Source organism: Acanthaster planci, linkage group LG17 (genome assembly GCF_054643075.1).
Source record: "Acanthaster planci isolate LZ-2023a linkage group LG17, COTS_SCS, whole genome shotgun sequence".
Classification (NCBI taxonomy): Eukaryota; Metazoa; Echinodermata; class Asteroidea; order Valvatida; family Acanthasteridae; genus Acanthaster; species Acanthaster planci.
This window is the reverse complement of record NC_141793.1, coordinates 3,223,149-3,236,617: the sequence shown is the minus strand read 5'-3', so window position 1 is coordinate 3,236,617 and position 13,469 is coordinate 3,223,149. Positions and strand designations below refer to the sequence as shown.

Below are 13,469 nucleotides of genomic sequence, written 5' to 3'. Positions count from 1 at the left end.
GCCCGGTTAGCTCAGTCGGTAGAGCATGGGACTCTTAATCCCAGGGTCGTGGGTTCGAGCCCCACATCGGGCGTTTTCATTAAGTGCAAGGAACACCGACGATTACTTCTTATTTGCTTTTGGTACTCTCTTTCCCTTCATGCTGCCGGCATTCTCCCACTCGTTGGCACGAGTTAATTACGGTACACGGACGAACGGTGAACTGTCGCTTCTCGGTGGATTTCTCTGTGCATGGTTGTCAGAATCAGCAATGTTGATTCGTAGCAACATACCACAGCCTTCCTTTTGCCGGATTTTTTTTCCAATCCGTATAAGTCACGCTGTCAGTGTGATACGCGGTACGCGAATGAAAAGAATATAAGTGTGTTGCAATCCTTCTGTGTAAAGATGTTGTGTCCTCAGAGGAATGTTAGGGAATCCCGAATCCGAAAAAAAGCTCCAGAGACGTCTCTGGCCTCAGACTGGGTGTACTGAACTAATTTAGGCCCGATTGAAAACATTGTAACTTCAACAAAGTTTGGAGCCCACATGCCGGCAACTGAAGTACCCGAGGCCTCTCAAATAAAAAAGGTGTGTTGTCAGGTCCTTTATATTTCAATTGATTTTCAAATTTTAGTAATTTACCGATTAGATTGTAATTATCCACAACCCCCCCCCCGTGAACGTTCCAAAGTCTGTAAGTACCCATTTTTCAGTGACATCCCTCCACTTTGTGCATCTGAGGTTCTTTGGACAAATTTTTAAAAGCATTTTTGTCTGCTTTGCCCTCGGATGGAAGCCCCTTAATCTAGGAAGTTGATCCTGAGCCATATTTACACAATCCCACAATTTCTTGGACCACACAAACCCCTTTTTTCAAAAGAAATTTTTTAAGCGCCTCTACCCGGCGGAGAATTTGCCTTGGATTATCTGACAGTGCATGCACCCGGTACCCTCAAGTTGTTTTCAATAGCGCCATCTTTTGTCAGTGTTTTTATAGACGGCCTTCAATGACGTCATTAAGTGCATAAAAAATACTCCCTCATCTGACGAGTACAGTGCACACGTTTGGCGGATCAATGATGAGGTCGAAAAAGAAGTGCGATTTTGAGCTGAATGTGGGAATTATTTTCAACCTTGGCGTGTTGGTAAGGATCCAAATACTCTAAGGTTCTTCCTCTGCTTTCCCTGCGGCAATCATGCCATCCTGATTCGAGGACATTTCCGGTGTTTACATAGGCCTAATTCTGTTGATGATCTTCCAGTGGTTGATGCGATCGATCGTGGTGAATACAAATGTACGAATAAACCCAGGGCCAGGACTCTTTTTAAAAAATACTGCAGCAGGCCTACCGCAGTGTGTAGAAACCTGTATAACGTCCTTAACATTAACACAGTTATCTTTTCTGTGAAATGGAAGAACGTGCTTATTTGGTTAAATGATGTACAGATCTAGTTGTTAACTGTTGATGCTGTTTGAGCGTGGTAAGTCACTAAGTGGGCATGATCGGACAATCTGCCCAATCAATTGCTCACTCTGCACATGGAGGTAGGAATTTCCTACCTCCATGCTCTGCACCATTGGGCAATTCTAGCCAACATGAAATCTCCAAGCTCACTTCCCCTTCATGAAGCAGTCTTTTTACAACTGTGAATGAGAAAGAACAGGCAAGTGACTGATGGCAGAATTACGTGTATCAACAAATCGTACATTAAGCAGGGTAGGAAAACTAAGAATGAAGATTCAACGTTACCAATCACGCGCGCACAGAGTCTAGAGTAGAGGTCGAGTGATCGCGCATATTTACTGGTTGCGCTCATCACAAGTATCATCGATGGCGCACCAAGGATCGGAGGGGGGCCATGGGCTCTGTCCCCCCTCCCTCGTGTCTTATTTTGTGCTTTGGTTTGTATTTCTTTCTGAAAAACGAAGATACTGGTACATGAACTACCGTATTATACACATAAAGGGCCTAGCCGTAAATCCCAGTCTCCTGCGGTATGTGGGAGAAGGGAAAAAGGGGTTCTTGAGCTAAGTTGAGCATCATTAGCTATATATGGGATACCTGTAAATTGTGGTCCGAGCCCCCTCCCCTCACAATAGATCCTAGGTCTGCTAAGCCTGATCATGTTGATTTCTTGTGCCTACAGTGTACTGTTATTTGATTGTACAGGTGTTAAGTTTTGGACAAAGGGTTTAGATTTCTTGTAGTACATGTACATCCAGTGCACTGATACCATAGGGTACCATGCATGTTCTTAAATTCCCCTCATAGAATGAGTCATCACATAGCCTAGTGGTTACAGCGTGAGGTGGCAGGTTGGATGCCTGTCATTCATTTTCCCTGCAATGTTTGGCCCCATCATCGCATTTAATTCGTGATTGTTTTGTCACGATCCATGCGATTATTAATGTGCTGGTATTCTTGTAGGTGGTAGTTTTGTGCTCAAGCTCAGCAACTGCAGAAATGTCCTTTGACGATCCACATGACATTTCTAAATCAGCTGAAGTGAACACCTCTGGGAAAAAGGGCAGAGACTGAGTTTGGAGGACCTTGTAGGCTGAGGATGGAGAAAGTATGGCCTGTGTTCATTTTCCTAAAAAAATAACTGGAAGAGGGGACTATTTTTCAAAGATGACATTCCGTAACTTAGCTGTTTTTTCTGATACTTTGGTATTGTAGGCAAAATAGTTGAGACATACATGTATCATCAGTTGTCTCAAAAAGATACCAATATCTGTTAGAAACACAAAGTAAATGAAAAATTACGTTGCACGTGTAAGAAAGAAAATTGATGAAGAAAAAGGAAGTGGACTAGAAACTATTTAAAATATTTAGAGTGCCTAAATCATATATATTGCATGCTGGAAGTGTTATTTTTGTAATAACTAATCAAAGATCAAAGTTCTGAGATCTTCTGGAGTTACATGTACATGTAACTCGCTTTGTGAATTGTTCTTTGACCTGTAACTAGTTGGCCAGCCACAGTTAGCCGACCACTGGTAGGCAAACGATGGCCGACTTTGATAGAAAAGGGTTGATTAAATCTAGGGGAATTGTTAAACAAATGCATGGTACAGATAACAGTGCTTGGTTGCCAAGCGGTCTTTTCAATGTAGCACATGTACTCGTACATGATGTGTGTTTGCTATCTAGGCAAAATCACAGGCATTCATTATGCTGGAAAGAACCGTTTGGAATGTTAGTACGTACATGTACATGTATATAAAGGGTGTTTTCGAAATGACTGGATTCGGCTTAGACTTCGGTTTCGCTGTTTCCTGTCAGAGTTTGAACCTTTGGTTTCGAAGGCTGCTTCAAAATGGATGGGACCAGCGAAGCCTAAGTCTAAGCCAAATCCAGTCATTTTGAAAATGCCCTATTTGCCGCCCAACAGCATACATAGGTGTACATGTACAGTTACATTCAAATCAGGCCCACATTTACACATGTATTTCTCTGTAGTGTGAAGTGCTCGGCACCCGACATTGTATGTGCCACACAATTGAACATGCCGTCACTGATCCATGGAACGTGCCACCATTCCTCACACTGTGGCGCAAGAGCACACGTTGCATTGATTACCCACTTAATCCCGCCGCCGTTGATAATGGCTCCCCCTGGCTGGCTTGAATGGGGATCAAAGGGCGTATTGACTGAGTGACCTTTAGTCCTCAGTTTTTTTTAAGAGATGACCTTCGTTGGCCTGCTGGCAGTACGCAGTGACACCAGTGGCCTGTGACTTTCTGGCCTCGAGGAAAACATGGCATGAGGACAAAAAATGAATCATGCGGAGTAGTGCACCGATGGCATTCTATTCTACACTGACATACATCCCATGTATAGTGTATTTCATGATGATTTAGCAAAATTTGACGCGAGTCATATTACACATAGCCATACATGCCATAAGTTTCCAGTTTAAGGTGTCAGCAACATCAATTGTTTGTTTCAGAGTCGGCCTTGTTTATAGTGTGAAATCCAATACAGGTGATGTGAATGACCTTGTATCCACACAAAGTGTTAGGACACTGGGCAGATGCATTACATGTAAATATGCACATTTGCACTTGTTCTACCATGCATGCACTCCAATGACCCGTTGATGATGTCACACTTTGTTCACCTGTGCACTTTCCTGTGAAGTGGGACTGAAGCCGGTGGGGGCCCACTGTCCGCGGAGTTCCATAGTAAAGCACACATGTAAACAAAGTGTGGCGTCATCAGTACAGAGGTCTTTGCCATCAATACATTGCATTCCTCACTACATGTGCATGCACACTGCAGGTGCGTGGACTCCTCGTCTCCATTCTGTAGACCTGCTCCCTGCTGGATGTCCGTACGTGTACAAACTGTACGTATTAGCAAGTAGGAAGCAGAAATCGCATTGGGGATTTTTCCATCTCGGACTTGTGTTTTCATGCCCAAGCACGGGCCGCTTCATCGTTCCACTGTAGGTTTTTGTGCACATTCTGGTGAAAATTAGGCATGTGCACGTTTCGTTACTTCCGTATGCCGTGGCATGTGTGTGCTGGCCATTCTGCAATATGCCTGCTGTACAATGTACATGTAGTCTTGTGAGATAATGCAGGTCTGCACATGTATGCACATACATGTACATGTACATGTTATGTAGTTTTTTATGCTTATAAGTATGTACATGTACATGTATTTCTCACTCAGAGCTCTTGTAGGTGCACATGTACCGGTACATGTGTATGTGCTATCCAGAAAGAGCCAAATTTCATCAATCTGAACAGAATTACTTGCACACTTGATTTGGAGAATCTGTAGAGTGTTCATATTAAGCTGTGGGCGTGGACTTTTCTACAAGGACTGCTGGAATACATGAAGGCTGATCAAAATGTACAAAACACGTTCATGTGTACAGCATGTACATGTACCATTGAACTCTGTGCATTGGTTGAAGTGCCACGCCACTGTACCGGTAGGACTTGTGCATTACATACATTATAGTATATGACCAGTTTTGTACCAGTACGGGTACACGTACAGGGCCCCTACATGTGCATGCATGCAGGGTACCGGTGTATTTATTGTGATTAATTTCTGACCATAGAATGTACAGTACCTGTAGTATACATGTAGATTTACATTAAGCAAGGTAAAGCACTTGCAATGTTCGCCGCGTTGGACTCACATCACTACCCCATGTACTGATACTGATATGAACGCTGTAGCAATTGTCATCTTGTTAAAAACTTGAGGCAGAGCCCTCGTCTGAATCGTCCCCCCCTCCCCTTTGACTCTACAGCTTTTGACAGTGGGATGTAAATGCCATGGCCAATATCTGCCACTGCCAACTAACCTTTTCCCTCTTCTTCCTCTGTCCCCGTTCCGAAGGAGCACGGGGGAGCGTGAGGCATTACTGCCTGCACAAGCATGCATACATGTACGGTACACGAGCCTCGAGGCCGGACCTAATTAGTTGGCGTTATCTGCCCCGCCAACGATGCCCGAACTGCCCAAGACTGTCAGGATTAATCTATTTTGCGCTAATTCATTGGTCTGTGGTTTGTTTGCTGTGTACAGTATGCACATACACGTTATGCATAATTTATTTTCGTTTCAGATGAACTGGGCAGCATGTACTGTACACGTACATGTATGCACACGGTATTTCAATAAGAGGGTTTGGTTGTTCTTTCCATATGAATAGTAATGCACTGGCGTGCCCGGGTATACATTTAATGTCATTACTATCGTACAGGGTACTCTTGGCAGGAAAAGGACCCCAATGTGCAATGAATTTTAGGCAGGGTCAGTGCAAAAGCTACCAATTGGCCTATTCATACCAGACAAATCTCAGGCTTGATGAAGGGTTGAAGCAGGGTTGAAGCAGGGTTGAAGCAGGGTTGAAGCAGGGTTGGAGCAGGGTTGGAGCAGGGTTGAAGCAGGGTTGAAGCAGGGTTGAAGCAGGGTTGAAGCAGGGTTGAAGCAGGGTTGAAGCAGGGTTGGAGCAGGGTTGGAGCAGGGTTGGAGCAGGGTTGGAGCAGGGTTGGAGCAGGGTTGGAGCAGGGTTGGAGCAGGGTTGGAGCAGGGTTGGAGCTGGGTTGAAGCAGGGTTGAAGCAGGGTTGAAGCAGGGTTGATTCACGCTTCAAAATTTTCAACCCTGCACCAAACCTGCGTCAACCTCGTGATTGACTTCAATCCGGGTTGAACTCAACCCTGCTCCAGGCCTGGGTTGAAAATTTCAACCCAGGTTGAAAATTGTTGTTGCTCATTTCCGGATTGAACGATAAGCTCAATTCACACGAAACATGTGTGAAACAATGCTGGGTTAAATCTAGGGCTGGAGAATCCGATGTTCAACCCAGGGCGGCCATGGGCTCCCCCAGGGTTGAGTTCAACCTGGGTTGAAAGGCTGTGTGAAGTGAATAGGCCTAATGTTTCGAGGCACAGGCGAGCTTGTTATCTAAACATCAAGCTCATTTAATTCTGCCCGTGAGCACACACATACCGATACAGGTATGCAGGCCCAGATATGGGCCATGTATGTGACCTCCTCCTTGGAAATAAGTCGCATGTCGCCAGAACCGTGCTCGTTTGATGTGGCAGCCTTGTTAAAGAAACTTGCTGCATGGACGTCAATCGGCATTACCGTTAGGTCATTCTATGAGGTTGAGGCACAATTTGTGACAGTGTCAATTGGTACCGTACGTGGGTTCCGTAAAAATGAACAGCTATTTCCCTGCATGTGGATTCCAAATTGACATTGTTATACATCTTGCAAGGCTGAATACAGAGGTGTGTGTTATTTTTACAGAGTAAATGACCTACTCTACAGGTCATGACAGGTGGTAAAAGTTACCCATGTAACAAGGACACCGTCACAAATTGTGCCCCAACCCATGGAATGACCCAATTGTCAACTTTTTCAGCCGCACTTCATCGGGATGCCAAAATGAGTGAAACATGTATCCAAAACAACAAAATGTGCTTGCTCTCTCCACCAGTACATGGAAAATGCAAAGTGAAACAAAATTACTGGGAAAAAAAGGGTCTTTGATCACTCATTTTTCACAGAACGGATGCAGTTCTGTATACCTACAGTGTACATGTAAATTGTAATTATACAATGTACATGTACATGTATATACTGCATGCTACATAGGGATACACTGTATTTCCAGAAATGTGCCTGGCATACCAGTACAACTTACGTGTACATGTATATATCAAACAAATACAGTGGTATGGTGTGTACATGTACACGTATGTATGAACATCAGAAGGGTTTGTTAGAACCAGGATGATAAGCATGTAGGCCTACATGTAAATAAAGCTAGCAACTGACTGTGTTTGACATGGGATTTCAACCGTACTTGGCATATGCTGTGCCACTGATGCATGAACAGAGGGCACAGTACACACATGTACATGTATACTGACTACTATATTGTACATGTACAAAGGCCTACATTGTACATGTAGTATTGGGATATTGCAATGATGGGCAAGGTTCTACCATGGTTCTACCTACCGTACATGTCACCCCAGGGATTAACATTTTGCTAAGGGTTTGCGAAAATGCAGTCCCACCAGGACAAGCATGCATGTACACGTGGGAGTACACCGTACATGTACATGTGCATAGATCTGCATAACAGAGTAGAACAGGTGTTTTTGTTAAATGTCACGTGTGGTGTACATTACATACACTCTGGGTAGATTGGGCACATTGCAGCATTAGTTACCAGTACAGGCACAAACACTGATTCTATTTACGCCAATGTCTGTTCAGCTAGGAATTGAGAAGACTGACATTAGTCTACCGCGAGGTACATGTACGGTGTACGTTACACACCTACCTACATGTACGTGTACCTGCACATGCATGCATACCTCTGTAGGTGTGTGTTGCTATTCACCTGTAGTTGTTATTTCCTGAAGAAAGGAGCATTGCTTAGCCATCGGTTTATAACAATAACCGTTAATTTCACTGACTGAGTACTGCTCTATCAAACAATTTTACATAGAGTTCAAACACTGGAAGTGAAGGCTGGGCAACTTTTGTATAAAAAAATTGTAGATTTTGGCGGAACAATGCATTGAAAATTCAACAGTATGCAAAATGTACATGTATACATATTTATTACTGTGGTCGAGGTTGTATATAATGTATGTCGTTTGCATAACAAAGAATGTTGCGCTGAGGCAGGTTTAGAGTATGCACACCGTCTATGGTACTTGTACTGTACAATGTATGGTCCCTGGTAATGGCAATTTGTGTGATAATGCCGAAGATCATAATGCAAAGATGATGCACATGCACAGTACGAGGAGCTTGTCAGGTGATGCTCAGCTACACGTACGGTACATGCTACGTATGTAAATGCAGGGCACTGCACTCGGCATTGAATGTAATTGGATGGAAGGCTCGGTAAAGACTGTGCACTGAGGCGGGGGTCCTGATTATGGGACTGTCATCACTGAGGCAGTTTTTGTGAAAGGCTCAGGCCACCTTTGCCGCACGATGCTGTCAACTTGCTGCTGAGGTCGCCGTGGTGTTCAAGCCTAAATTTGAAGTTTCGTCGCCTTTAGTTACAGCTTGTTTCCGTCCCGAGACTGAAGGCAGGTTTATGCTCAGCACGAAAGGGGATGCAGATATGCGAATGAGCACTTGAAGCCCTGCAACAAGTGCGCATTTGTACATATGCATGCAGCGTGCTTCTTCTGTTTGAACATTTCAAGGTGAAAGTGTGTTTTTCACTCTTTCAGCATTGCAACCTGGATTTGTCATATGTACATGTACGTATACATGCATGTATGTGCCTAGTGCCCATGCCCAAATTTCTTCAAGTTTATGTATACATGTACATGAACATGCAGTCACAGTACATGTACATTTAAAGCTACACGTTTACCCGATTTCTAATTCACCTGTTCTTACATGTATAAATATAAATATAATAATCTAATAATAAATATAATCTTTGTTTTGATTTCTTTGCCATAGATATTTTGAGCTTCATTTGGAGTCACAATGGCATTCTGAAAAGCAGTTTATGTGTATGTTGCATGTACATGTACTACAATAGAGTTTGCCTATCTGCGTCCCACATTTGTCCAATTGGAGGGAAAATCCCACTGGCTGAAGGACACCCCACCTGCCAGGCTTGGACCAACAAGAAGGGATAAGCGCTGGCCGTCGAGTTGGTCGAGTGTTTCTAAATTATGACTGATCGCGAGGCGCTCAAGATGGCAGCGAATCCGGGCCTCGCGAACCCCGGGCCGGCGCCCTCGGTGCCGCCGGCCTCGGCCGGGGGAGGGGCGGCCCACGACCGGCTGGGCCTGTTTGCCACCCTGCAGCAGCTGCCCACGCTGCGCCGCATCCGCCGGCTGTCAGTGCACGACCGGTCCAGCAGCGACTCCAACCTGGCCCACCCGGACCTCCAGCGCTGGTCGCTGTCCAGCCTGATGGTCAACAAACACGAGATCACGCTGGAGCCTGATGCGCAGCTCATCGTCTACTGGGACATCAAGGACAGCGTCAGCGCCAGCGACTGGATCGGACTCTACCTTGATGGTGAGTTTTGTTTGCTCGGCAGACTAGCTACTGTACATATACTGGTACATGTATGGCTGTGACAAGTACATACATGTACATGTCTAGTACCCAATAGGCAGGTACATGTATGTATGTTATTTGTACAGTACACACACATATAACTACCCGTACATGTAATTTGGTGTTCTTTAGTTCTGGCTACAGATACTGGTATTAAATTTTTTTTTACTGGGGATAAGGTGCATTTCAGACACTACTAGGGAACTTTTCTGATAAGAAATTTCAAAGTTTGGGCAATTAGAATCTTGTACCAAGTACAAACTAATCTGAAAAGCCAATGTTTGCAGGAAGTATTCACTGAGTAGTTTTTGTGTCCGTTTAAAAAGTATTCTTATTGTATCCGCATTCCCAAGTTTATTCTCTCTTCTTCCACTGACTTCACACACTGTCAGGTTCCAATGTTTTCTTCACTGTGTTCTAAAAAAAAAGCTCAGTAATTGGTGAAGAAAGTTGGCTGCGAAGTACTCAACTGCAACACCGACCGAAACCAAGCCCCAAAAGGCCGGTACCCAGATCCATTTTGGCCAGTTTTACAATTGGCAAATCACCTCAAATTAAAACAGTCTTCCAGAAAGCAATACCCTTCAATCTATAGCTGTACATTCTTTTACGCGGCAAAGCCACATGTATCTACCTGTGCTGGTTCACAAACCTTTGACAAATTACAACAGGAAATCGTTAATGCTGCCGTGAGCTCATGCTGGACGGTTGTGTAATATACATGTACCGGTACATGTGTACATAGACATGTACATACATGTACATGTATAACTTTCCGTACATGTACGATACATATACTGTAATTATGCCAACTGTTCAGGCAGTGGTGTAGTCTGGCACAGGTGTGCCCTTGGCTGAGCAGATAAACATTGGTGTACGTGTTGGCTTGGCAGCAGTTTTCTTAGTCGATATTCCTGAGGACGTTACACTGTGTTGTACATGTATATATAATAAATATTACAATGGGGGAAGGGCCGAGTTTGAGTTTTGAGTTCCAACAAAGCAAAGAATTTACATGTAAAGGTCCGTGATGTGCACTGATTTTACTATATAACCCTTATACTGTACATATGTACGCACCTTTGTGTTTCAACTACCCTGGTACATGGACACATAACCTTGTTTTAAATTTACTGGTATTTTAAAGCCTTTTGGGGCTCCATGCTGACATTGTACAGGTAAATTTCCATATTCTTGAGCAAAACGGTGATGTCATCCCAGGCACTGAACCTCAGTGTTGCATTGATTAGTGTACTCAAACTACTGGAATTTTAAAAAATATTTTGCTGAGTTTTCATGTCTTTGGTGTCGGTCACATGTACACATGTACCCGGTACATGTACCCTGTACATGTGCCGTACATACAGAAGCAAAAGGACAACAATTAGCGTTTTTTTTCAGAAAAGTTTTCAAAAGAGCAACAGTAGAGAAAAAAAAATGCAAATTGCATGAACTGTGTCTTTCCGATCTACATCACAGCAACAGTGAGCTCACATGACCAGGAAAGCTAAAAAGCAATTTTGAAAGCTTAAAAAGTTCTGTACTGTACGCAGTACTGTACATGTGCCTACATGTACATGTACATGGACTTACACATTAGTCCCTGCCAATCCCTGCACTTAATAATTTGATCAAGGCCTCCCTCATTGCAAAAGGTCTTGGCGTTGTTGACCCCTCTGAAATACACACCCGGTATATATTGCCCGGTGTAAGACCAAAATGTGTATAAACCTGTATTTTTCGACAAATATGTCCTATTAGTCAAAATCAGTCAAATGACCCCTGTTTGTCTGTGTACCATTGAAAATCAAGTGGAAAATTTTTGACCGTCTGTGACTGTTACATGTACATCAAACCATTCATTTGCTGTACATACATGAAACAGTCACAGAAAATTGAGTTTACTCCCGTATGCACATGTACATGTACACATGTACACTGTACATGTAAACTTGAGAACGGATAGTACTCGGTGTACATTGTACATCCTATTCTTGGGAACTTCAAAGGAAGTTAGACATGGTGTGAATCAGAATTTCATTTCCACTTAACTCGTGTCATACCCTATTTTTTTTTCTAGCTACCGGTACAAAGAACTTGTTGCATTTTAGCCAACAATCTGTGCCATAATTGCACCCAGTTGAAGTTTGCACTTGACACTTGGTCAGAGAGCGAATGTGACTGCTCACACAATCCCCGCTGCCCAACGCTTGATGTGTACGTGTGTAGTTGTCTGACATTCTTGTCACGTTACATCACTGTTTGCCCGGATGGCTCTGTCGTAGGGTCATCTGGGTTTTTTTGTATTCTTGGAATTTGGATGGTGTAAAGTCATTAACCGGTCCTTATCAGGAAGAAACAAGTTGAGTAAATATTTTAATTCAGTCAGCCCACCTTGACGTGATGTGCAACTTATCTTCATGCATTACTTCGAAAACAACGCGCTTTGTAAAAAACAAAAGCAGGACATGACGCACGCTGTACAGGACACAAGTACTGGTACCTCCCCTCCCGGTGCACGTACGTTGTACATGATGTTTACATGTACATACAATTTTTTTATTTCTTCGTATTGCAACCGATCTTTGTACCCTGGGTCAAATGACCTCAGATATTTGAGCGCGCTATTCACAATAAGTTTGCAGTTGCATTGTACACTGTATTGCCAGAATGAACACTGGTTATTGTTGAACCAGACTTACCAGACGTGTGTGCACATCCACTGTACCACCTCACCCCACCTGTCAGCGACAAAGACGTTAATCGTTTCACGCACGTACACGTACCTGCACGCTGTACACCAGATGTTCTGATCATGATCAAGGAAACACATGAAGAGCAGAATGGAGAGTTATAACTACATGTACCATTTCAGTCACGGTAAGACATCGAATATCCATGTAAAATATACCGGCAGGCCGACATACATGTACATGTACATGTACAGTGGAATGCTATTACAACGAGGTCCCTTGGACTTTACAAATTACCTTGTTATAAGAGTTACCTTGTGTTATCAGTCATGGAATCAAAGAAAAACAAAGACTTGGACCTAAAACTATTAACTATCCTTGTTATAAACGTTACTTTGTATTTACAGTGTTCTTCGTATGTGTGTTCGACTGTACATACATGTCCATGCGCAGAGTAAACTCTAATACATTGTAACACTTCTAAATGTGCTGTATGCATGGGCTGTAAACTTTTCACTTCTTGAAATTGAACAAGTTAAATTGTAACCAAAAAATTTATAGGTTAAGATAGATTGTGAATTGTGCACATTCCCACTCAGAAATATACTGAAATTTGTTCATCAAAATTGGAGTATGCATAATATGTACAGTGTATACCGGTATGTACATGTATGTATCTACCTGTAGCGTGATAGATTGTACAAGTGTATACATGTGTACATGTACATGGGTAGTTCCAGAAATTACAGGTCCGTTTTTTTTTCTGTATCCCTGTCACATCTGACATATGATTTTGTAAGTTCAGAACACATTTTCTGATTTCCACGAGTGATGAATTAATTAATGCAAATCACCTGCCAAAGAAATAGTTTGAAATCAATTCTGGCGATATTTATCAAATAACAAAGGTCAGATGTTCATGTAAAAGGGAAACCAAAATGTCACACTTTTGGACCCCTAATTTCTCTAATTACCCACATGTACAGTATACAGCAATCTAATCAATGTGCATTGAAACAGATGCAGTAATTTATGGCACTTCATCAGTGATTCACCTGTCACACCACAGGTGTATTCAGGAATTGTAACACAGAACCCGGTATGCTTTCGACAATTGGCCGTACTGGCTAGTGATCTACCAGTACAGGTACTTGTACTGTACATGTAGATGTACATGTACATGTATGGGTACACTGTTAGCG

At 43.1% G+C, this 13,469-nt stretch overlaps 1 protein-coding gene and 1 non-coding gene across 4 annotated transcripts in view; both read left to right on the top strand.

Annotated features, from left to right (window-relative positions):
• Trnak-cuu (transfer RNA lysine (anticodon CUU)) lies at positions 1 to 73 on the top strand. The gene has a single exon. It is a non-coding gene; the product is annotated as a tRNA-Lys (tRNA).
• A 937-nt stretch (positions 74 to 1,010) lies between these two features.
• The window catches only part of LOC110982573 (E3 ubiquitin-protein ligase HECW2-like), a 49,970-nt gene continuing 37,511 nt past the window's right edge, over positions 1,011 to 13,469 (top strand). Inside the window, exons 1-2 of one of the 3 annotated variants that reach the window (XM_022241077.2) lie at positions 1,011 to 1,127; positions 8,963 to 9,532. In XM_022241077.2, the coding sequence (XP_022096769.2) occupies positions 9,181 to 9,532 (352 nt within the window). In that variant the 5' untranslated portion in view covers positions 1,011 to 1,127; positions 8,963 to 9,180. Of the gene's footprint in view, positions 1,128 to 1,147; positions 1,278 to 8,962; positions 9,533 to 12,224; positions 12,455 to 13,469 lie in introns of those variants that run through there. The other 2 variants (XM_022241078.2, XM_022241080.2) reach the window with 2 other exon arrangements.